This window comes from Cyprinodon tularosa, unplaced genomic scaffold (genome assembly GCF_016077235.1).
Source record: "Cyprinodon tularosa strain WSP-4 unplaced genomic scaffold, ASM1607723v1 ctg1499, whole genome shotgun sequence".
NCBI classification, from domain to species: domain Eukaryota; kingdom Metazoa; phylum Chordata; class Actinopteri; order Cyprinodontiformes; family Cyprinodontidae; genus Cyprinodon; species Cyprinodon tularosa.
The window spans coordinates 48,527-72,436 of record NW_024038330.1 but is presented as its reverse complement, the minus strand read 5'-3'; the positions used below and the strand labels follow the sequence as shown (position 1 = coordinate 72,436).

At 44.2% G+C, this 23,910-nt stretch overlaps 2 protein-coding genes across 2 annotated transcripts; both read left to right on the top strand.

Annotated features, from left to right (window-relative positions):
• The first annotated feature begins 12,214 nt into the window (after nt 1-12,214).
• LOC119779585 lies at nt 12,215-19,200 on the top strand. The gene is made up of 2 exons (XM_038279257.1): nt 12,215-14,074; nt 19,180-19,200. Exons 1-2 carry the CDS (start codon nt 12,746-12,748, stop codon nt 19,186-19,188), a joined length of 1,338 nt encoding a protein of 445 aa, XP_038135185.1. The 5' UTR covers nt 12,215-12,745; the 3' UTR covers nt 19,189-19,200.
• LOC119779586 lies at nt 18,153-22,083 on the top strand. Its single transcript, XM_038279258.1, has 3 exons — nt 18,153-18,277; nt 19,179-20,689; nt 21,826-22,083. The coding sequence occupies exon 2, from the start codon at nt 19,190-19,192 to the stop codon at nt 20,462-20,464; it is 1,275 nt and encodes a 424-aa protein (XP_038135186.1). The 5' UTR covers nt 18,153-18,277; nt 19,179-19,189; the 3' UTR covers nt 20,465-20,689; nt 21,826-22,083.
• The last annotated feature ends 1,827 nt before the right edge of the window (nt 22,084-23,910 follow it).

Genomic DNA, 23,910 nt, shown 5'->3' with positions numbered 1-23,910 from the left:
TCGCCCCTGTCTGCTCAATTAGTCTGATCGGCTCTGGACTGTGTATTGGATTCTACTGGCTTACCGAACCTGGACTGTTTTCCTGACCATGGCTTGGACTCCCTCATCGGTACCTCATCGGCTCTCAGATCTCCTGGTAAACGAACTTGGTTCTGTTTCGACTTCGGCTTGGATCTCACTTTCTGGCAACACCTGCTCCTCGGCGCCGTTTGGCTTCAGCGCCGCTCACCTCACTGCGCTTCGGGGGCCGCTCCCATCTGCGGCGGAGGACCGTCTCCTTCGTGGATTCCTCCCCTCCTTCTGGGATCGGACTGAACTTTGAACCAGGTCAGTGACTTTAGCTCTTAACTGCTTCCAGCCATCCATTCTTAGTCACTGACCTGAATTTCTGTTTCCACAGAGGATCCGTGTAATCCGCCCCTGCTGACGCGCCGTTTCACGCTGCTTACTAAATAAAGTCTGTTAAACTCTTCCAGCTCTGTCTGTTGAATATTGGGTCCAAGGTTTAGAGCCTCCTGACACCAGCCACTAGTAGTTCATCCATAATCTCCCTCCAGTCTCCTTCATCCCATACCTCTTCAACTTCTCATCCTCTCTCCCCCGCCGCTCCTACTCCCCCCATCATTCCTAAGACAAAAAGCACCCCCTCCTCCATCATCTCCACTATCTCCAAAGGCTTGTATAGGCAGGGCAGATTATCAGGGAGGCAGGATCATTTGCAATGATTTCAACGATCTCAGCAGCTGTAGATTACTGCATGTCTGCTCCTTCTGTGGCGGAGAAAGAAACATCTGCTCTATCAACCCCACTCCATCACCAGACGGATCATCTCAGCCCTTAAAAACCATTCTGACAGGAATTCATTTTCATTTGCTGTGTCATCAGATCACTCACAGTTTCCATCCAGGTGGATTCTTCCTACATTTGCCATCATCTCCAATCGGCTCTCACACTCGACATTCTGTTGCCAAAGAATTAGAAGAAGGCTTTATGCCCGAATGACTATACAAGACGTCACCTTTTCCCCTTTTCTTCTCAGTCCCATTGGCATCGCTATGATCAAATACCCATACCAGAAAAGATTCATGGTAGATCCCTCCGCTCACTGTTAACAAGTTCCAAGCATTAATAGAGACCTTTTCCAGATTTTTCCAATGCATCGATCATCCATGCTATGAAACTAATACGAATGGCAGGCAAGGGCACATGGCTCTTCAAAGCAGGTATCACTAGCGTATTCAAAGCGCTCCCTATCAACCCTGATATCTCAGCCTCAGCAGATGGCCGCTCACACTGAGCCTGGTTCTGCTGGAGGTTTCTTCCTGTTCAAAGGGAGTTTTTCCTCTCCACTGTCGCTACAAGCATGCTTAGTGTGAGGGATTGCTGAAGAGTCAATGAGTCGATGCAATCAGCTGGTTTTCCTTAGATAGAAAACTTTGAATCAATCTGACTGGATGATCTGGTGAACTGGAAAGTGACCTGAGATGACATGATGGGAATTGGAGATATAGAAATAAACTGAATAGAATTCAACTTGGCAGTTTGCCTCACATTCGTAGCCCCAAAATGTTTAATTCTCTCTGAGAAGAGTTGTGCTGGATTCTCATTAACAATTCCAAACTTCCGTCTGTCATCCATCTTCTCCATGAATTTCTGATGGTAACACATCTAACATCTCTTAGAAAAAGCAGCCAGTTTTCTCTCCCTCCGTGGTTCAGTCATCCTCAATGGAAATGCTCCTCTGGTGTCATTTCCTTTCCTCTAGGAATGGAACATCTTTCTTTTACAACGACCATCTCAGTCATCCTGACGTCATCCAGCTCTATAGAGACGCAGCCCCTCAGTAGCTTTCTGCCCTTACAGCAAAATGGCCCCCAGAGCTTAGCTCTCTCCAGCAAGCATCAATTTCACCTTCATCTATTCTCTTCAAACTTTTATACTATATTTATCTCAGCCATACGATCCTAACTCGGTGCTCAGGTTAACCTCTTCCATCCATAGAACCAACCCTAGAATCCAAGTTCCTGCCAGCTTTCTTCGGCTTCCTCCGCTCCTACCTTTATACATCCGTGCTTTTCCAATATCTTTGTCTGCAGCCAAAACACCCTGATCTTCACTCTCTGAAGAGGTTAAACAGATTGGTTAACCATTGCACGCCCCATACATCTCCTCCATCTTATCTCCAGCCTCAGTCCGTACGAGCCATTTCCAGCTACATCCAGGCTTGACTGGAGGTAATCAACACTTCACCTGCTCTTCATTACAGAATCAGGGAACCAAGCAACCTGTTTCTGCTTCACTAATCATCTTCACCATGTGGGGTTTAGGTCAGACATCTCAGCGTATGAGCAGCCAGCCGAGCTTCCAGCCAAGGCATCTCATATCAAACCGTTTATAGGTCTAAAAGAACATCAAAGATTTGTACACTAGGTGGAAACTCAGATTTTGTGGAAGTTTAGTTTTAGTAAATTGCTCAACAACGCCACCCTGGGAATTTCACCCAGAGAATATTACCTCTTGTTTAAGGAACACAGGTTCAGTTATGCATGGATTAAAACATCTGAGATGCTTTCAAAATGATAAAAAAAACATTTATTAAATTCTTTTGAAAATCTTCTTTTTAAAACCAGTTTCTTTTTAAAAGTTAAACAAGAGAAATCAAAGGAAATCAAAGAAAATAGAAAAGCTGCAGCAGCTGAGGTTACCGGCTGGAGGGGGCGCTATGGGGACGACATCCACCAAACACAGCAAATAAAAAAAAACACCTTTAACACCAGATGCCGTGAGACAACCCAAACTGAAGAATCACAGCACGCAGACGACAGCGTCACCACACCAACACCGCCACCGGGCCTCAGCAACTGCAAACAAAACAAACAGTAGCAACAATCTTAAAAAGAACAATATTAGCCCAACTAAATAAGGAACAAAAGAGCTGTAAACAAAATAAGTAAAGAAATAGAAATCAGACAATACAAGTTAAAACATTAAGACCAGGAGTTCCCCTGCCACGCCACAGCAGGACATGAAAGGGGCGCGCTGATGCCACACCCCAAACACCGCTGCAATGAGGGCGGATAACGCCGCTGCAGTCAGACTTTAGATCAATTTTACAGAAACCCAGGAGATTAACGTAGACGGAGCAGATTATAGCAGAACCGGTCCGGGAAATGAACACATTACAATACACTACTGTTTATGCTCTAAAAACATTCTAAATGACTTCGTTTCGAGTAAATTCTGGATGCTACCCACTCAGGACACTTGGAATACATTGGACGAGCAGTATGGAGGAATATTGACACGTTTTTTGTGGACTTTTATGGACCTTTCTGCCTCGGGCGCCATAGACCTCCATTATTTGAATGTCAGCAGACAGCAAGAAGCCTCCCAGATCTCCAGATGCATTTGAGATATCAAAAAAGTACTCCAGAGTGTTGTTCAGCATGGGGGTGAGTAGAAAATGAAGGCTAATCATGTTTTGGGTGTACTATTCCTTTAAGAACCCGAACTTCTCACCTGGAAACTATTTGTGTGGAATTATGTCTTTTTCTATACCACTACAGCACCATGCCCATTCTCATCTCAGGCTCTCATAATCAGATCCTTCTGGAGGTTCAAAACAGGTTCTGATAAGTAAAAAAATACCTGAATTCCCCCGAAAATCACACCCACTGCATGACATCAGCGACCCTCATCTATCCATCCCTTCATCCTTTCTTCTCCACCTTCATCCCTTCTTTCTTTAATCCTCCATTTCTATAAATAGATAAACGTTAGCTGGTGTCAGCGGGGCCTGGAACCGGTTTAAGAGGTTAATATGTCTGGTTTAAGGCAACCTGTTTAGATCTCCAAAATTAAGCCCCATTTACACTACCCTTGAAAAACCGATCCAGGCCCAGACCGGTCCGAGCTTGGATCGGTAACCAGGCCAAGCTCAGTTTTGACGACCGTTCACACGTCACACTTATCTCGGTTATCTCGACTCCTCGCCTCCTAGTGACAATGTGCGGTATTACTGCTAGGATTGAAGGAGGGACTCAAGCAGCTGGTGGCGGTAATGCACCAAACGCTGTTTGTCAACCGCCGTAAAACCCAAGAAGAAGAAGACGAAGGAGGAGGGAATCAAGCAAATCAAAATGGCGGCGCCCGTCACATTCAGAAAGTTATGCTTGATTATTATTGCTGTACTTCCGTGTTTGCGGTGGGTCAGGCGAAGACGGCAACCTTGCGCGGATGTACTTGAATGGAGTGTGAATCGGCATGTTCAGCCAGTCGGCGATGACGCGTTCTGCTCATGCGCTCTTGTTATCAGAGAACCGAGCCAGGAAAAAACCGAGCCGAACCCACCTCGGGAACTGGTCTGCAGTTAGCGCGTTCCGGTTATGTCTATCTCGGTTCAGTTCAGGTTGTTTCCGTTCACACACGACAAGTTATCTCAGTTACTGAGCTCGGACCGGTCTCGGCTCAGTTTTTTAAGGGTAGTGTAAACGGGGTATTAGATTTATAAAGTCACTCACTGTTTTATACCAAGTGAAAAAGTCATTAAAGAAGATGTCCTCTGTGGTGGGAAAAATCTATCTTAATTCCCTTTTACAAATAGTTTTATGCAGTCGGCCTCAGAGCTCCAAGGCTGTTTATCCTATTAGGGAGTGTTTGGCCATAATATGAGGTAGTTTGCTTTGGGTGGAGAGGTGTAGAGACCTTCCCAACGTTTCTTTAGGGTAAATTAGGGAGAGACAAACTTTGGCTACTCAGAACAGGGCTAATTGCCCTGCAATAAGGGCTGTATGATGTCCTGTTCTCTCTTTGCAAAGATAAAATAAATGCCAACTGAATAAAATCCATTAATCTCTGAGCGTTAGCAGCCTTAATTGACATGCAAGATGGCGCCCCTGTGTTTGGCTGGCGTCTCCCTCTGCTGAGAGTGTTAATGTTTTTCCTGTATCTGCTGTTTTTTGTGCGTAGTGTGTCACCGCTGCTGGTGTATGACCGCCTGACACTTCTTAATATTTTTGAATCTTTGGAAAAACCTCCAATTTGCGGCTTTGCTGGACACTCAAAGAGGCTCCCGCCTTACCTGGAGTCTATACCGTCGCATCTGTGGCGTCCTTCCTGCTGGTTACCTCGCAACGGTCGCCGCTGAAAACGCAGAAAGCGAGGGGGAGTCCTCAGTAAACTGAAAATGTTTCTGGCTGCCTCCCTCCGTGATCCCTGTCGTCTTCCATCCAGACCATCCACAGACTACAGTGGCTACAATCTGCGGAGTTCCACGGAGTACAGATATCGGTGGCTCCGACCGGTCCTTTGGAACACCGGAGTGCTGCTCCCATGCTGTCGGCCAGTGCGGATCTCCCAGTGAGACTGTGTGCCAGAAAATCTCCGCTCCCTCAGCCGCTTCTCTCGCCAGACCGACCGATGCTCAGTTCACACGGCCCTTATAAATGTCTCTCAAGATTAACGTCTTATTTGTAAGAGATCTACTCTGACAAATAAGACGTTCATCTTGAAAGACTTTTTTACAACACATGATCAGGATTTCCTCCTGTTGACAGAGACCTGGGTGAAACCAGGTGAAAACAGCGCCTTCTCGGAGCTCCTCCCCCCCGGCTGTTCCTACCTCAGCCTGGCTGCTATATTTAAGGAGAGCTTTTGATGCCGGACGATAACCACCAAAAATTACTCCAGTTTCAAACTGCAGCTGTTTGTGATCAACCTTACCTGCCCTGTGCTGTGTGCCACAGTTTATCGCCCACCCAGATCTAATAAGGACTTTCATCAAGAGTTCTCAGAGTTTTTGTCTGAGTTTCTCCCAAAATCTGATAAGCTGCTGATTTGTGGAGACTTTAATATTCCTGTTTGTTGTGCAGCAAATCAACGGGCCAATGAATTCAAAGGCCTTTTAGTCTCCTTTGATCTCACTCAATCTGTTAATGCACCAACACACGAGTATGGGCACACACTTGACCTTTTTATCTCTCATGGGCTTTCAGTTTGCCTCAGAGAAATAGTCAACACTGCTATCTCAGATCACCTCCCAGTTGTCTTCGACATTGCTGCCCCCCCACCTGGGGCCGAATCTTTACTCCATCAACGGCTGGGGAGTTTGCTGCTGCCTTCAGAAACTCTCAGCTGCCTGATGACTGTGGGCGGGTTCCTCCACCTTGTCCAGACAGCCTACTCTCCACGTTCCATTCAACATGTTCTGCGATTCTTCACTCTGTTGCCCCTTTTCGGCAAAAAACGACCCAAACTAAGTCAGATCCCTGGCTGAATGACCATACCCGTCTGCTCAGACAACAATGCAGACAGGCTGAAGGCGGTGGAAAAAGGATAAACTGCATGTATCCCTGGGCTGGTTAAGGGACAGCTTGGCTGTCAGCAGCCTTTGAGACAGTCCACCATGCAGTCCTTGTATCTCGCCTAGAGCACATCAGCATCTGTGGCGCCGCTCTCCAGTGGTTTAGGTCAAACCTAGCAAACAGGAGTTTCTCTGTTGTGATTGGTGACCACTGCTTCTCAAAGGCATCCCTGCCCTCTGCGGTGCCACAGGGATCTATTCTCGGCCCTATGTTGTTTTCTTTATATTCTACCTCTGGGATCAATTATAAAAAAACACAACCTGTCTTTTCACTCATATGCCAACGACTTGCAGATATATTTGCCCTTGAAACCAAACGAAAACACTGCATTCACTAAGCTACTGGACTGCATCATAGATATAAAGCAGTGGCTGTCAGAACTTTTTGCACTTAAATGACAGCAAAACCGAATGCATTTTGTTTGGTTCTCCATCAATTTCAAATGTTCTCGCCACAAACTCCAGCAATCTAGCCCCCTTTTTAAATCTCATGTCACAAAAAAAAAAATCTCGGGGTAACATTTGATAATGGGCTCAGATTAACAGATTAGCTCCGTTGTCAGCTAGAGCTTTTTCCAGCTCCGTCTTTTGGCCAAAGTCAAGTCCTTTCTCAGTCGGCAGGATCTTGAGAAGGCAATCCATGCTTTCATTAGTTCAAGACTGGACTACTGCAATGCCCTTTACGTTGGCCTCAGTCAGTCAATGCCCTTTACGTTGGCCTCAGTCAGTCATTAATTTCTCGTCTCCAACTTGTGCAGAACGCTGCTGCCCGATTTTTAACAAACACTTCCAGACGTGAACACATTACTCCTGTGCTGTCGTCACTCCACTGGCTTCCAGTCCGTTTTAGAATTGATTTTAAACTTCTGCTGTTTGTTTTTAACGCCATCCATGGCGTGGCCCCCTCTTCCTTGTCTGGGATTTTAACTTTTTGCAATTGTGGCAGAGCTTTATGCTCCTCGGGTCAGCTTCTGCTAGAGGTCAATAGGTCAAGACTCAAACAGTGGGGCGATAGTTCTTTTGTCGTCACTGCTCCCAGACTGTGGAACAAACTACCCCCTGACATCCGCACCACTACTGACCTCAGCCTTTTAAAAAAAAGCTTAAAACCCACTTTTTAAAATTAGCATTTAATTCTGACTATAATACTGTCTCTTAGATGTCCTCTTTCTGTGTTGCTCCTTTCTATGCACCTCTGGAAGGCTTTTAATGTCCTGCAGCGCTGCACCACTACAGCACTTTTAATTGTATCTTGTATGTTTTATATGTGTTATGTATTGTTTTATGGCTTTATTGTAAAGCACTTTGGGTACCATTTGGCTATTGTAAAGGGCTATACAAATACATTTGATTTGATTTGATTTAGATATCTTTCCTCCACAACAATTTGGTGTTGTCAAGTGGATTTCCTTAACTGATTTTTCTGTGAGCAGGTATGAAAGTTTCTGATCAACCTGGGATTAATTCCTGACCTCAACCCAAATAGATGGAAGAAGGGGGAATTCTGACTTATTGTTTCCAGGGATCAGCAGTAAAGTACAAACTGATGTTTTTGAGACGGTGAGATATCTTCGGTTGGCAAAGAGTTTTAGATTTAGAATTAATTTAGAGCTAACAGTTTCTATTGGGGGAGAAAGGTAGATTTGTTTTTTACACACAATGAGGAAGGTTTGTAAATATAGCAAAGATATGTCATTTTGCTGAGACATCAGTGTCCTATAGAGGGTTCCCCTCCATCTTTCACCAGCGGACTTCATGTGCATATTTTGATTATGGTCAAATTACCAGTAGATGAAGATATGAGGGAAAGAGACTTGATGTTCTGACAAAATGGAACTAGAAAGAGGCGAGGTTCCAAGAAATCACCTCAGGCCCAGAGAGAAACAGGTTAAAATTAAGGCAGTGCTTAAACCTTACACTATCCTAAGTGGAAAAAAAATGCATTTTAATTTCTGTTGTGAATCTGAAAACTCCAAACTCTTACAGGAAATGAATAACTCATAGCTAAAAACTCAAATTATTAAAGTAAGTAGGACATAAAATCAGGTGAAATGTTCTAAAAATGGAGGAATTAAACTAAAATTGAATTACAGATTAAAAAGCAAAAATATAATTTAAAATCAGCTGAGAGAGAAAAGGGACTTAAAGAGGCTGAAGGATTAAATGGGGCGACGAGACGACATTACTTCTTTATTTTGTTAAGACGAACAGCTGCATTTTTTAATTCATCTGAAAACTCTTTCTTAAACTAACCATTGCTTTTTTTCCTTCCTGCCATTTAAGGGGTACATCCTGACTGGAGTCACTCCATGCAGAATTCAGATCAGACCTGGAAGAGTTAGCTCAGACATCAGAGTTGCCAGACGTCCCTCTCTCCAGCCACTTGGTCCAGCTCCTCCGGGGGAATCCCAAGGCTCTCCCAGGCCAGCAGAGAAACATAGTCCCTCCAGCGTGTCCTGGGTCTCCCCCTGGGCCTCCTCCCGGTGGGACGTGCCTGGAACACCTAGCTAGGGAGACGCCCAGGAGGCATCCTGATCAGATGCCGGAGCCACCTCAGCTGGCTCCTCTCGATGTGGAGGAGCAGCGGCTCTACTCTGAGTCCCCCCCGATGGAAAACTCATTTTAGCCGCTTGGATCAGGGATCTCATTCTTTCGGTCATGACCCAAAGCTGATGACCATAGATGAGGGTAGGAATGTAGATCGACCGGTTAATCCAGAGCTTTGCTTTTTGGCTCAGCTCTCTCTGAACCACAACAGACCGGTACAGGGCACACTTTACAGCAGACGCAGCACAAATCCGCCTGTCGATCTCCTTCTCCATCTTCCCCTCATTAGTGAAGAAGACCCCAAGACACTTAAACTCCTCCACTAGGGGGAAGTACATCCTCCCCAACCCGGAGAAGAATCTCTACCCTTTTCCAGCTCACAACATGGCAGAGTCCAACTCTCACAGAGACCAAACAGCCCTTACTAAAGGGCGCAGTATTCCATACTCCCGGAGTAGCCCCCCCAGGACCCCCCCAGGCAACACGTTCAAATGCCTTATCTAGATCCACAAAACACATGTATACTGGTTGGGTAAACTCCCATGCACCCTCCAGAATCCTACTAAGGGTGTAGAGCTGATCCAGTGCTCCACGGCCAGGACGAAAACCACACTGCCCCTCCTGAATCCGATATTCCACTATCCGACAGACCCTCCTTTCCAGAACCCCGGAATAGACCTTACCAGGGAGGCTTAAGAGTATGATTCCTCTATAGTTGGAACACACCCTCCGGTCACCTTTTTTAAAATAGAGGGACCACCGACCCGGTCTGCCAATCCAGGGGAACTGCCCCTGATGTCCACGAAATGTTGCAGAGCCGCGTTAACCAACACAGCCCCACAACATCCAGAGCCCTACGGTACTCAGGGTGAATCTCATCCACCCCTGGAGCCCTGCCACCGAGGAGCTTTTTAACCACCTCTGTGACTTCAGCAACAGAGATGGGAGGACCCAAGCCGGAGCCCCAAGGCTCTGCTTCCTCAATGGAAGGGGTGGGATTAAGGAAGTCTTCGCAGTACTCCGCCCACCGACATACAACGTCCCGAGTCGAGGTCAGCAGCACTCCACCCCTACCATATATAGTGTTGGTACTGCACTGCTTCACCCTCCTGAGAAGCCGGATTGTGGACCAGAATAACTTTGAAGCCGTACGGAAGTCGTTCTCCACGGGTTCTCCAAACTCTTCCCACACCCGAGTTTTTGCTTCAGCGACCAGCCGAGCAAAGCCTGTCAAAGCCTGCTGTGTTGACTGCTGGTACATCAGCTGCTTCCAGAGTCCGATAGGACTCCTCATTTAGCTTGACAGCTTCCCTCACCGCTGGTGTCCACCAGTGTGTTTAAGGATTGCCGCCGCGACAACCTTGCAACCACAGCTCCGACTGTACCCCACCTCCCTCGAAATGTGTTAAAACCTCTACTGCAGGTAGGAGTTAAAGCTCCTTCTCACGGGGGACTCTGCCAGATGTTTCCAGCAAACCTTCACAATATGTTTGGGCCTACCAGGTCTGACCGGGTCCTCCCCCACCATCGGAGCCAACACACCACCAGTAGTGGTCGGTGGAGAGCTCCGCCCCTCTCTTCAACCAAGTGTCTAAGACACATGTATGCAGGTCACATGAAACAACAACAAAGCCGATTATTAAACTACGGCTATGGGGGTACTGGTGCCAAGATCACATATGGACACCATTATGCTTGAACATGGTGTTCGTTGTTGACAGAAGTCCAACATTAGAACTCCATCAATCTCTGTTTATTTAACTGGAGTGAATAGTTCAGTACCTTTTTCCTACGACACCACACTTTACACTAGATTTAGATAGATCATTACATCCATAACATATAACATCCATGTTATAGAAATATCACATTGGTCATTCTAGTTGGATTACTTTGATACTGCTTTGCATATTATAAGAATAGAATTAATTTCCCCTTTCCTTTCAGCAGTAAACGGCCTCTTTATTCACACGTCAGCCTCCCTCTAAAGTTACTTCTTTCTATTAACTTCAAACTAAATTTTTATTCTGTGTCCATAGCACAGCCCGATGCTACACATTTTTACACCAAACCCACCAGTAATGTTTTCTTCAACGATGATGAAATTATTTCGTTGACGTTCCTTTTTCTCATGAGGATAGTGAAAACTAACGAGCTAAACATGGATCTTTGATGACTAAAACATGACGAGTCATGGGTTTGAGTTTTAGTCAACGAGACGAGACTAAATGAAGACGTTAGCAGATGGTCTGTAAGTGTTTTAAAGTGCATCATGGTGCTGTAATCTGCTAAGCAGTATCAGCCGTGCCGCTGCGTCCTGTTTGGCCACGCCCCCACCTGCCATGCAGCTGTAGCCCACAGCACATAAGGCCCTACTTCCGGGTTCAATCTGAGTAGTGCGCCCTGTCCCTTTAAAAAGGGCGGATCCCTGACCCAAACAGATTGCTCCACAGATGCTACAGCCAACGCTGCTCCCAGCTGCTCCTCGCTGTGGCTTCTCTGTTTTGACACTCCACCGCTGCTTAATTTACTCTGATGCCTTCACTATAGATCACTTTAGCTTCTTACAACTCGGTAAGTTTGTTTTCATCTATTGGCTCATGCTTGATTGTTCATTCAAACTTACTGATAACTTAAATAATACCGCAGATTTACAACTCATAACCTGGTGGACATTCCCTATATCCTCTCCCAAATCATCTACTCATCGGTGAGTTAAAATATATTATTTTTATTCCTTATTTTGAGTTTGTGATGCTGCAGTACACCGGTTGCATGCTACGCTAACAGGGGTAGTTAATATAGCTCCCAGACACGCCCACAGCTTCACTCAGACTTTATTTTTTTTATTAATTCAGAGGGAAACTTTTCCCCAACCAAGAAGCAGTAAGATTTTTCCCAAGCAGTAAATGTATTACATTATTTTATGCTTTGGGTTAATTATAGAAATTTGTTTGGAACTTTTCCAGCCTTAGAAGCCATGGTTCTTTTTTTTTGTTTAAATAGATCTGATTGTTTATTGATATGTGTTGCGCAATACAATTAAAATGGAACTGTTGAAATAATTTGGGTTTTTGTTGACCCATGATTTCATCTTTGAATAAGTGCACTTTAATTTAACTTGAGATATTTAGAAACATTGAAGCTTCATAAAGAAATCTTGTTCATTATTTAAATTATTTGATGTGTCTTAGTGCTGTGATTTATGGCATAACTAACTGACTTATTGTTGTTATTTATTGCTAAGATTAAATTTATTGTTTATTATTTTACTAATTCATGATTCTGGCCTGATTTCAGGTCAGGTTTTTTCTTTTTTTTTGTTGTGTGCTGTTCCTTTGACTGTCCATTGGGTGGCGAGCTACCAGAGAACCACCGATACAGTGTGGTAGGAAAAAGTTCTCACAAACCTGGATCCTCTGATTTTGTTTTCCCAATGGACCTCATGAACTGTGAACCTTTTACTAATTAAACTGAAGAGTTTAATTTTTTTTTTTTTGCTCTTTTGAATCATCCTGTTGGAATATATTTGTTTTTTTTGTTTTTTTCCTTTGAAATTATATTGATTGTCACATTTGTGTGTATATTCTATTAATTCATATCCATATAAATTATATAATATAGCTCATTAACATGTATATAGGTAACCCATACTCTTTCTATTAGAAAATAAATATACAACTATTAATCATAATTTTCTTTCTTGTGCTTATTCACACCCCTTGACTCTACAGCCGAATCTACTTCTGAGCTCATTTTGCAGTCAGCCAAGCCCAAGTGTTACAAGTGGCGAGCTAGCCAGGAGTCAAACGGTGTGAATAATCTTCTGATTTAAACATGGATTTTGTTGCGCAAACAGGTATCAATATAGCACAAGCTGTTTTGATTTCGGGTGTAACTAATACTTCATCAGATAATGAAATCCTTGATATATTACGCACACATGGCTCACTTAAAACAGTTCTATCGGTTTCTGATCCAAAAAGCACCTTCTATAAAAACCTTATCGTTGAGTTTGAAGAAGCAAGTAGCTTTTCTGCTATAAGTTCACTTCTGCCCTATAGATATAAATCCGAGTCTGCTGCTAACCGCGTGTACTGCGTCACTGCTCTCAAAGATGAGTATGCTGCCACAGCGGGGAGCAGCAGCCATATCCCTGACTACATCCACAGTTTTAAAGAAATGGCTGAAAAGAGTGGGACAAGTTTTGAGCACATCCTCAAAACTGTGATGGACCAGATCCACCAACATTTGAAGACACAAGGAGCAATTGAAACTGGAAATGGAGAGGATGCAGAACCAGAAGAAACCAAAATGACCGGTTTAACCACCGCACCAGCTGCGCTTGAGGTACAAGCTCCATTGGTTGCACCTCAACCCTCTCAGCCATCCCCTCTTTCTACAAGCACTGAACAACTCGGGGCACGACCACGCCAAAGCCATCAAGTAGATCCCATACATACTGGTTCTACACAAAGATTTTCTCTGAACCCTAATGATCTCAATCCTCCTGAAATTCAGAGGGTTGTTGTTGAACATGTAGTGAGGAACACTGACCTGACTGCTCCAGTTTCCCTACGCCTTCGCTCATTTTCTGGACGTGTTCCGAAGCCCAGTAATGAAGCAGACTATGAATCATGGCGTTCACAAATTGAACTATTACTTGCAGACCCGAGCCTTTCTGCCCTGCATGTAACTAGGAGGATCATGGAGAGTTTGCTGGTTCCTGCTGCTGACTTTATTAAAGGTTTGGGCCCTAACACTTTGCCAGCTGTGCTACTGCGTCATCTAGATTCAGCTTTTGGCACAGTACAAGACGGTGAAGAGTTATATGCCCAGTTCCTGAACATACTCCAAAACCCAGGTGAGACAGCATCATCTTACCTCCAGCGGCTTCAGCTTATGCTGACAACTGTATGGAAAAGAGGAGTGACTGCTAATGATATGGACAGACAACTGCTGAAACAATTTGTGCGTGGATGCTGGAACAATGACATTATCACCAAGTTGCAGCTCGAACAACGCAGAGGCAATCCACCACCTTTCTCTGAACTGCTGCTGCTTCTGCGCACAGAAGAGGACAGGCAACAGGCAAAAGAGCTGCTGATGAAGAAGTACATCGGATCAAGTTCTTCCAAGCAAAAGGTTACCATTCAGTCACAAAGCACTTGTTCATGTGGCCACACAAGTTCTAGTGACGAGCTTAAAGAGCTGAAGAACCAGATCCAACAACTCCAATGCCAGATGTCATCCTTCCTGAAAGCCCAGAAGAAAATGGAGTCAAGGCCAGCACCACGCCAGTCCTTCTGCACTTCACCTCAGTCATCAAACCATCCAAAACCTTGGTATTGCTTTAACTGTGGTGAGGATGGACATATCTCTTCAACCTGTAAGAACGCATCAAACTCCCGCCTGGTTGACCAAAAGAAAAAACAACTGCGGCAAAAACAACAAGCATGGAACGCAAAGCAGAATCAGTCAAACTAGCAGCAGCTTCTGTGACGGGACACCCAGGAGCTGCAACTAAAAGCTGTCCTAAAGAACCACCCAGACTGCCACGCCTGCCAAGAGGCCTTGTGGGGACAAAATGTACTGGCCAAATACAAATAAAAGGAAATGCATTCAACTGTCTTTTTGACACCGGCTCCCAGGTCACAACAGTGCCACATTCCTTTTATAATGCACATCTCAATGACCATACGATACAACCTCTGAACAACATCCTTGAAGTAGAGGGGGCCAACGGACAATGTGTGCCATATTTGGGCTACATTGAATTAAACATTACATTTCCACCTGAGTTTCTGGGTACCACCATCTCCATAGATACATTAGCACTAGTGGTTCCAGACTTAAAGCAGTCCCAACCCTTAATTCTGGTTGGTACTAACACACTGGATTTGGCCTATACCCAGATTCAGGACAAAAATCCCAGTCAGCTTTGTCAGCCTGTTACTTCAGGTTACCAAGCTGTTGTTCAGATTCTTCATCATCGCCAGAGGTGTAATTTGGATGGCAATTATGTTGCTTTGCAGCTTCCCGAGGCATACACCATCTCTGCTGGCCAAACAACTGTCCTTGAGGGTACCCTGGCCACTCGGTCGCTGCAAGGAGAAAAATCTGTTTGTTAAAGTGAGAAGGATTTGTCCCCTTCAAAGTAAAGGCTGTAACGACCCGGGGCCTTCTCACACGGTTCTTTTCCTGGGAGCAAGTTATTTACTACTCTTAACTCAAACTCGGTAAAACCATATGAAAAAGGACTATAAAAACAGGAGTAAAAAAGTAACAGAGTTTATTCCAGATCAGGTCGTTACAAGACAGAGAAAAATGCTTAGAGCTATGCACAGCTGTGGTCTCAAAAATCACGTCCGCAAGCGTCCGGCAAAGTTTGAGCCCCGATGAAGGTCATCCCCTGCTTCTTATACCTTGTGAGTCTATGTGTTGCATCATGTGGATATTTAGCTGTCCGTATCAGAAACTGACACACCATCCATGTCTTGAACTCCATGCAGGTTGCCTCTCTGTCTCAGGGTTACAGATACAGCAGCTCTCCTATCAGACCGGCTCCAAGATGTGCCCATATCCTTTGTACTCTTAGAGACACAAAGGCTGTCTTGATTAGATGACCTCCGTACACACCACGACATCCACAATGTGAAGGAAGGCCTTCTGCTCTGTCTAATCTGACTAACAAATTAACAGTGCACATGATGTATAAATAATAAAACCTAACAGTTCTAATTGAACATCCAACTTCATGCACCCTGCCTGGTGGTCTCATAGTCAAGACATGTCTTGCCGACTTGCCACCTCGCCAGCCATGCCAATTGCCGGTATTGATTACAAACGAGTCTGAACATGCCATTACCATCCCAGCACGAACAACCATTGCAGAAGTCAGCGCTTTCCAGACCATTTATACCAACCAACAAAGCAGCTATTCAATTCCATCTGCAAATAGCTCATCACCATTTCAGTATGACTTTGGAGACTCCCCATTAACACCTGAGTGGAAACAGCGAATCACAGACCAGCTCAACAGCATTCCTGAAGTTTTTGCAAAGCATGACCTAGACTTTGGCAGGACAGATAAAGTTAAGCATCATATTAACCTGTCTGATGCTAGTCCTTTCAAACAGCGGCCCAGGCCAATTCATCCTCAGGACATTGAAGCCGTAAGACAACATCTACAGGAGCTGTTGGAGTCTGGAGTAATCCGTGAGTCAGAATCACCATTTGCATCCCCCATAGTAGTTGTGCGTAAAAAGAACGGGAGTATCAGGTTGTGTATAGACTACAGAAAACTCAATTTGCAAACTATCAAAGATGCCTACCCTCTGCCCAAACTTGAGGACACTTTCTCTGCCCTGTCTGGATCTACCTGGTTTTCAGTTCTTGATTTAAAATCTGGTTATTATCAGATTGAAATGGAGGAGTCTGATAAAGCAAAAACTGCTTTTGTCTGTCCTCTAGGTTTCTATGAGTTCAACAGGATGCCGCAGGGAGTGACAAATGCTCCAAGCACGTTCCAAAGACTCATGGAGAGATGCATGGGAGAGATGAACCTAAAAGAAGTCTTGGTTTTCATCGACAACCTCATTGTTTTCGCACCAACTCTTGAAGAACACGAAAAAAGACTGTTAAAGGTCTTAAATCGACTGAAAGAATTCGGTCTGAAATTGTCAGTTGAAAAATGCTCCTTCTTTCAGACATCAGTCAAATATCTCGGACATGTTGTTTCTAAAGAGGGCATAGAAACGGACCCTGACAAAATCAAGACTCTTACTACATGGCCAGTCCCCCAAAACCTAAAAGAACTACGGTCATTTCTTGGATTTGCTGGATATTATCGGAGGTTTGTGCAAGGATACTCCACCATCCTTAAACCCCTTCATGATCTCACCGCCGGTTACCCTCCAGCACAAAAGAAACTAAAACCAAAAATAAAGTCTAACACATATTTAAACCCTAAAGAACCATTTGGAGGCCGTTGGTCAACAGAGTGTCAAGAAGCATTTGAAACTATCATTGCAAAACTCACTTCTGCTCCCATCTTAGCCTTTGCAGATTCCCAGAAGCCCTACATATTGCATACAGATGCAAGTTCCACTGGTCTTGGAGCGGTCCTCTACCAGGAACATGAGGGAGTTAATAGAGTTGTGGCTTATGCCAGCCGAGGACTTTCCAAGAGTGAAGCAAAATACCCTGCTCACAAAATGGAATTCCTGGCTCTCAAATGGGCTGTCTGTGAAAAATTCCATGATTATTTGTATGGGGCAGAATTTACTGTTGTAACCGACAGTAATCCATTAACATACCTCTTCACATCTGCTAAACTTGATGCCACAAGTTATAGATGGTTATCAGCACTGTCTACTTTCAATTTTAAAATTATTTACAGAGCTGGTAAACAGAATGCCGATGCTGACGGTTTGTCCCGTAGACCCCATGGTGAATTGATTAATGATTCTGTTTCCAAGAAGGAACAAGAACGTATACTCAAATTCACCCAAACACATTTAGATGACTCGGCATGTGTACTTCTCAACTCACAGACCATTAGTGCTCTCTTCAACCGTCATTTGCTTTTTAGTCCAGACGCCGATCCTGACCATTCCCTGGTTTTGTCGCTGTCTGTGCATTCTGACAGTGTGCCAGACAGTTTCACAGATGACACACAGTTCACCTCTTCTGTACTTCCACAACTCTCTGCTGCTGAACTTGTGTCTAAACAACGAGCTGATCCAGTCATTCAGCATATTATTGCTCAACTGGAGCACGGAGAATCAATACCACCACTGCTCAGAGAGCAACTCCCAGACCTACCTCTTTTACTGCGAGAAGTAAATAAAATGGAGCTCCGTAACAACCTTCTCTTCAGAAGAAGACAGGTGGGAGAAAAGACAGTGTACCAACTTGTGCTGCCAGAAGAATACCGAGCTGATGTCTTAAATCAATTACATAACCAAATGGGACACCTAGGCTCTGAAAGAACACTGGACCTCGTTCGTTCCCGGTTCTACTGGCCACGAATGGCTGTTGACGTAGCAACTAAAATAAAAACCTGTGAAAGATGTATACGTCGTAAGTCCCTTCCTGAACATGCTGCACCTCTCGTGAACATCCAAACAACCCGTCCTCTTGAGCTGGTCTGCATAGACTATCTGTCTGTAGAACCAGATGGTCGAGTCAAAGACATTCTAGTTATGACTGATCACTTCACAAAGTACGCCGTTGTTGTGCCAACTGCAAATCAGAAAGCTACAACTGTCGCCAAGTGTCTCTGGGATAATTTCCTCGTGCATTATGGAATACCAGAGCGGCTTCTGAGTGACCAAGGTGCAGACTTCGAATCAAAGATCATTAAAGGAATAGTACACCCAAAACATGATTAGCCTTCATTTTCTACTCACCCCCATGCTGAACAACACTCTGGAGTACTTTTTTGATATCTCAAATGCATCTGGAGATCTGGGAGGCTTCTTGCTGTCTGCTGACATTCAAATAATGGAGGTCTATGGCGCCCGAGACAGAAAGGTCCACAAAAACGTGTCAATATTCCTCCATACTGCTCGTCCAATGTATTCCAAGTGTCCTGAGTGGGTAGCATCCAGAATTTACTCGAAACGAAGTCATTTAGAACGTTTTAGAGCCTAAACAGTAGTGTATAGGATTTCCTAATAGCGCCCCCATGCGCGCTCACGATTCTACGGAAGCCGGCAGACCAAACCGGAAGAGAGTGCGCATTCAGCGTCTGCTCTGCCGATAATGCAAGCGTAGAAGAAGAAATGTGCTGTTTACCTGTGCAAAGAAAGAAACAACGGAAGAAAAATGTCTGAGGACTTCAGTGTTGAGGAAGAGCATGAGTTCTTTGCCGAGCTGAATGCGCTGGTTTGGTCTGCCGGCTTCCGTAGAATCGTGAGCGCGCATGGGGGCGCTATTAGGAAATCCTATACACTACTGTTTAGGCTCTAAAACGTTCTAAATGACTTCGTTTCGAGTAAATTCTGGATGCTACCCACTCAGGACACTTGGATTACATTGGACGAGCAGTATGGAGGAATATTGACACGTTTTTGTGGACTTTTGTGGACCTTTCTGTCTCGGGCGCCATAGACCTCCATTATTTGAATGTCAGCAGACAGCAAGAAGCCTCCCAGATCTCCAGATGCATTTGAGATATCAAAAAAGTACTCCAGAGTTTTGTTCAGCATGGGGGTGAGTAGAAAATGAAGGCTAATCATGTTTTGGGTGTACTATTCCTTTAAAGAACTTTGTGAAATGGCTGGAATCAATAAAGTCCGAACCACTCCTTACCACCCAAGAGGAAACCCTGTTGAGCGGTTCAACAGAACTTTACTAGACATGTTGGGAACTCTAACTGATCGGGAAAAGTGTCACTGGAAAGAGTTTGTAAAACCCCTGGTGCACGCTTACAACTGCACCAAGAATGACTCTACTGGGTTCTCACCATACGAACTGATGTTCGGCCGTCAACCGAGGCTTCCTGTTGATCTAGCCTTTGGACTACCATTGACTGATGATGAGCCTGAATCTCATTCCCAATACGTTCAGAAACTAAAATCTCATCTTGAAGACAGTTATAAACTGGCAATCAACAACTCAAAGAAACTAATGGAACGAAACAAACTGCGCTTCGACCGCCATATAACTGCTTCTGAACTGGCTATTGGGGACAGAGTTCTGGTGAGAAATGTACGGTTAAGGGGTAAACACAAGCTGGCTGACAAATGGGAACGTGAAATATACATTGTAACAAAGAAAGCAGAAAACCTTCCAGTGTATACAGTGAGACCTGAAGGTAAAGAAAAACCTTTAAGGACTCTACATCGAGACCTACTGCTGCCATGTGGATACTTGTCTGCAACAGTACCTAAGAAACCTGAAAACAATGCTAGAAAGCCTCACCCCTCTTCTCCAACAGATTCTGTTGAAGATATGGAGGATGATTATGACGATGACTTAGTTCTGCATATACCTGTTATGCCTGAACCATTGAAATTCTCTACTGTTATTGAAATCCCGCCTAACCCACAGTCTTCTCGTACAACTGAATTGCCTGTTAATCCTGAGAATACTGAACCTGCAACTATGGAAACAGAACCTTCCACAATGGAACCTGAGCCTTCAGCTGCAGAGGATGCAGTGGAAGTCGTCCCTGACCACAGTGAGGTTCAACCTGATGAGACTATGCCTGTTGAAGCCTCCTGTCCAGAAGAAAACTCGCCTTCTTTGGAGCCCTCCAGCGAAGACCTAGGAAGTGACCCACCTGAACATACTGAACCAACCTTTCACCGTCCAGTCCGTAAAAGGAATCCACCAGATAGACTCCAATATTCTAAACCTGGCCATCAGCTCATGAAAAGCATCCAAAGCCTTTTCCATGGGTTGAGCTCCATGTTCACCGTCGCCCTTCTGGAGGACAAAGAAGATGTGGTCTTTGGATCGCATCAGCCAGTCATCGAATGTCAGCCGAGTCCATGTCCGAGGACGTACATGAGAAAAGGGGGGGAAAGTGTAACCCACAGCACATAAGGCCCTACTTCCGGGTTCAATCTGAGTAGTGCGCCCTGTCCCTTTAAAAAGGGGCGGATCCCTGACCCAAACAGATTGCTCCACAGATGCTACAGCCAACGCTGCTCCCAGCTGCTCCTCGCTGTGGCTTCTCTGTTTTTGAAAAAAAACCCGCCTTGACACTCCACCGCTGCTTAATTTACTCTGATGCCTTCACTATAGATCACTTTAGCTTCTTACAACTCGGTAAGTTTGTTTTCATCTATTGGCTCATGCTTGATTGTTCATTCAAACTTACTGATAACTTAAAGGGACACTATGCAACATTTTTCAGTTAATTAATGTGTTCCATAACGTTATGGATGACTAAATGAGTCATTTCAGGTTGAACAAAGGTATTCTCGGCCGCCCTGGTGGTCTGTGGGGGAAATACTGCACTTGCAACTGCAGGAGCACCGACCCGCACCCACAGGCTCCGAAGTCTCGTGAGAGTCAGTCTTGCTTTACGGCGAGAACTGCTACACGCCCCCAGTTAAAAGCATTCTCGTTGCTAGCACAGTGGCAATCTTTGTGCAGTTATGGTACGTTCACGCAGCAAAAGCAGCAAAATCGCATCTGCTGCTTCATTTTTGCTGCTTGTACCACTTAGTACTGACGCGCACTGAAGCAGCTTTGCTGCTCTGGCTGCAAAAGTGTGTCTGAGGCGCGTTGGGCGGAGCTTCACTATCCTTTCTCTGCCTTGCAGCTATATTTGCTGTGATCAGTGGGAATAAAGTAGTTTTAATATGTTTTTAAGTGAGAAAATACACCTGAAAACGTAATCAGTGCAGTCAGTTCATCCAGATTATTATCCTGCCTTCAATAGTTTTTCTGTCGGAGCCGCTCAGACCCCCACATACCAGGGATGCGCCGACAGTATGGATCCCTTCATCAGCAGCGGTTCACCGCGGCAGCTGGTAGGTGTTTTTCATCTAAATAATCCAAACTGCATATTCTGCCGGCAGATTTCTGCATTTTAAGTTAATTTAGGCGTCAATAAACTGTTTAAGAGCAGTGATCATCAGCGCTGTGTCTCTCTCCCTGCGTTAAATGCACCCGACGCGCTGCTGCAGCCGCACAGACGTGCTGCGCCTGCAGCTCAAAACGCGCCGCGGGACCTTTGCATGTAAACTCGCTGCTTCTGTCGCGCCAGCTACATCCAGTGTGAACGCAGCGTTAGTCATTCGCTGCTAAGCTCAAAACAACCGCGCTTGGCTTGACGGAGAAACCAGGAGAACAGCTGAGCATATTTACGACAGTGCACTTTTACTTTCGCCCTCTGGAGGGAGCCTCGCTGGAAAATCAACACCGGTTGCATAGTATACCTTTAAATAATACCGCAGATTTACAACTCATAACCTGGTGGACATTCCCTATATCCTCTCCCAAATCATCTACTCATCGGTGAGTTAAAATATATTATTTTTATTCCTTATTTTGAGTTTGTGATGCTGCAGTACACCGGTTGCATGCTACGCTAACAGGGGTAGTTAATATAGCTCCCAGACACGCCCACAGCTTCACTCAGACTTTATTTTTTTTATTAATTCAGAGGGAAACTTTTCCCCAACCAAGAAGCAGTAAGATTTTTCCCAAGCAGTAAATGTATTACATTATTTTATGCTTTGGGTTAATTATAGAAATTTGTTTGGAACTTTTCCAGCCTTAGAAGCCATGGTTCTTTTTTTTTTTGTTTAAATAGATCTGATTGTTTATTGATATGTGTTGCGCAATACAATTAAAATGGAACTGTTGAAATAATTTGGGTTTTTGTTGACCCATGATTTCATCTTTGAATAAGTGCACTTTAATTTAACTTGAGATATTTAGAAACATTGAAGCTTCATAAAGAAATCTTGTTTATTATTTAAATTATTTGATGTGTCTTAGTGCTGTGATTTATGGCATAACTAACTGACTTATTGTTTTTATTTATTGCTAAGATTAAATTTATTGTTTATTATTTTACTAATTCATGATTCTGGCCTGATTTCAGGTCAGGTTTTTTCTTTTTTTTTGTTGTGTGCTGTTCCTTTGACTGTCCATTGGGTGGCGAGCTACCAGAGAACCACCGATACAGTGTGGTAGGAAAAAGTTCTCACAAACCTGGATCCTCTGATTTTGTTTTCCCAATGGACCTCATGAACTGTGAACCTTTTACTAATTAAACTGAAGAGTTTAATTTTTTTTTTTTGCTCTTTTGAATCATCCTGTTGGAATATATTTGTTTTTTTGTTTTTTTTGTTTTTTTCCTTTGAAATTATATTGATTGTCACATTTGTGTGTATATTCTATTAATTCATATCCATATAAATTATATAATATAGCTCATTAACATGTATATAGGTAACCCATACTCTTTCTATTAGAAAATAAATATACAACTATTAATCATAATTTTCTTTCTTGTGCTTATTCACACCCCTTGACTCTACAGCCGAATCTACTTCTGAGCTCATTTTGCAGTCAGCCAAGCCCAAGTGTTACACAGCGTTGCTCATTCTGCATGACCTCAGATGGATCCTGGCAGCAGCAGGGAGAAAATAATCCGGAATGATCCGGTACGGCGCGCTGAACTCTGACTAACTCTGATCTTCCAGCTGTGCAGAAATGCGTCTTTGCGTAGCTCAGCTCAGAGTCTGCGCTTTACGCTCCACTGGTTCGCTCTCAGCAGTACGGCTCTCCCTGCTCTCGCTACTTAATAAACTAGATGTGGCTGATCATCCTCTGCCAAGCCTAAAGAATCCCTTAGTCTAACTATCAAGGTTTGATTTCTTCCAGCTCACAGGAGGAGATGCTAAACATTCTTTCATTTCTACCAAAGGAATCCCTAAATTATATAAAATATTTAATTGCTTTCTGTTTATCTCTGGATAAAGACCCAGATTCTTTTTTGAACTAATGCAGATTTTATAGATCTATGTTTAATGCAGAATTCATAGTAGATCAGGAAGTGTTTGCTTTGGGATGGAAACCTTGGATGATAAAATCATTCCTTTATTGGACATTGGTTCAACACATCCAATAGGACTAGATCTCCTATTTTCACAACTTTTGTGAGACACTTTTTAGGTAGGGCATTAATTTAACCATCCATCCATTTTCCATCGAGACAAACAGGACAAACAACAATGCATTCACACTCACACATCTAAGGAGCATTTAGAGAAGCCAATGAACCTAACAGTCATGTTTTTGGACTATGGGAAGAAGCCGGAGTACCCAGAGAGAACCCACGCCTGCTCAGGGAGAACATGCAAACTCCATGCAGAAAGAGCCAGGCCAGGAATTAAACCCGGATCTTCTTGCTGCACGGCAGCAGTGCTGCCCACTGCATCACTGAGCAGAAATTTTTGGAAACCTACATATATTAATATTTAGTCAGCTGAGAGTTGCCTTTATGATTTCTTTGCAAAAGTATTGCTTTA

Bases quoted from the DNA above. Each gene is read 5' to 3' on its own strand.
- LOC119779585 (XM_038279257.1), top strand. From the start codon at position 12,746: ATGGATTTTGTTGCGCAAACAGGTATCAATATAGCACAAGCTGTTTTG.
- LOC119779586 (XM_038279258.1), top strand. From the start codon at position 19,190: ATGGCTGGAATCAATAAAGTCCGAACCACTCCTTACCACCCAAGAGGA.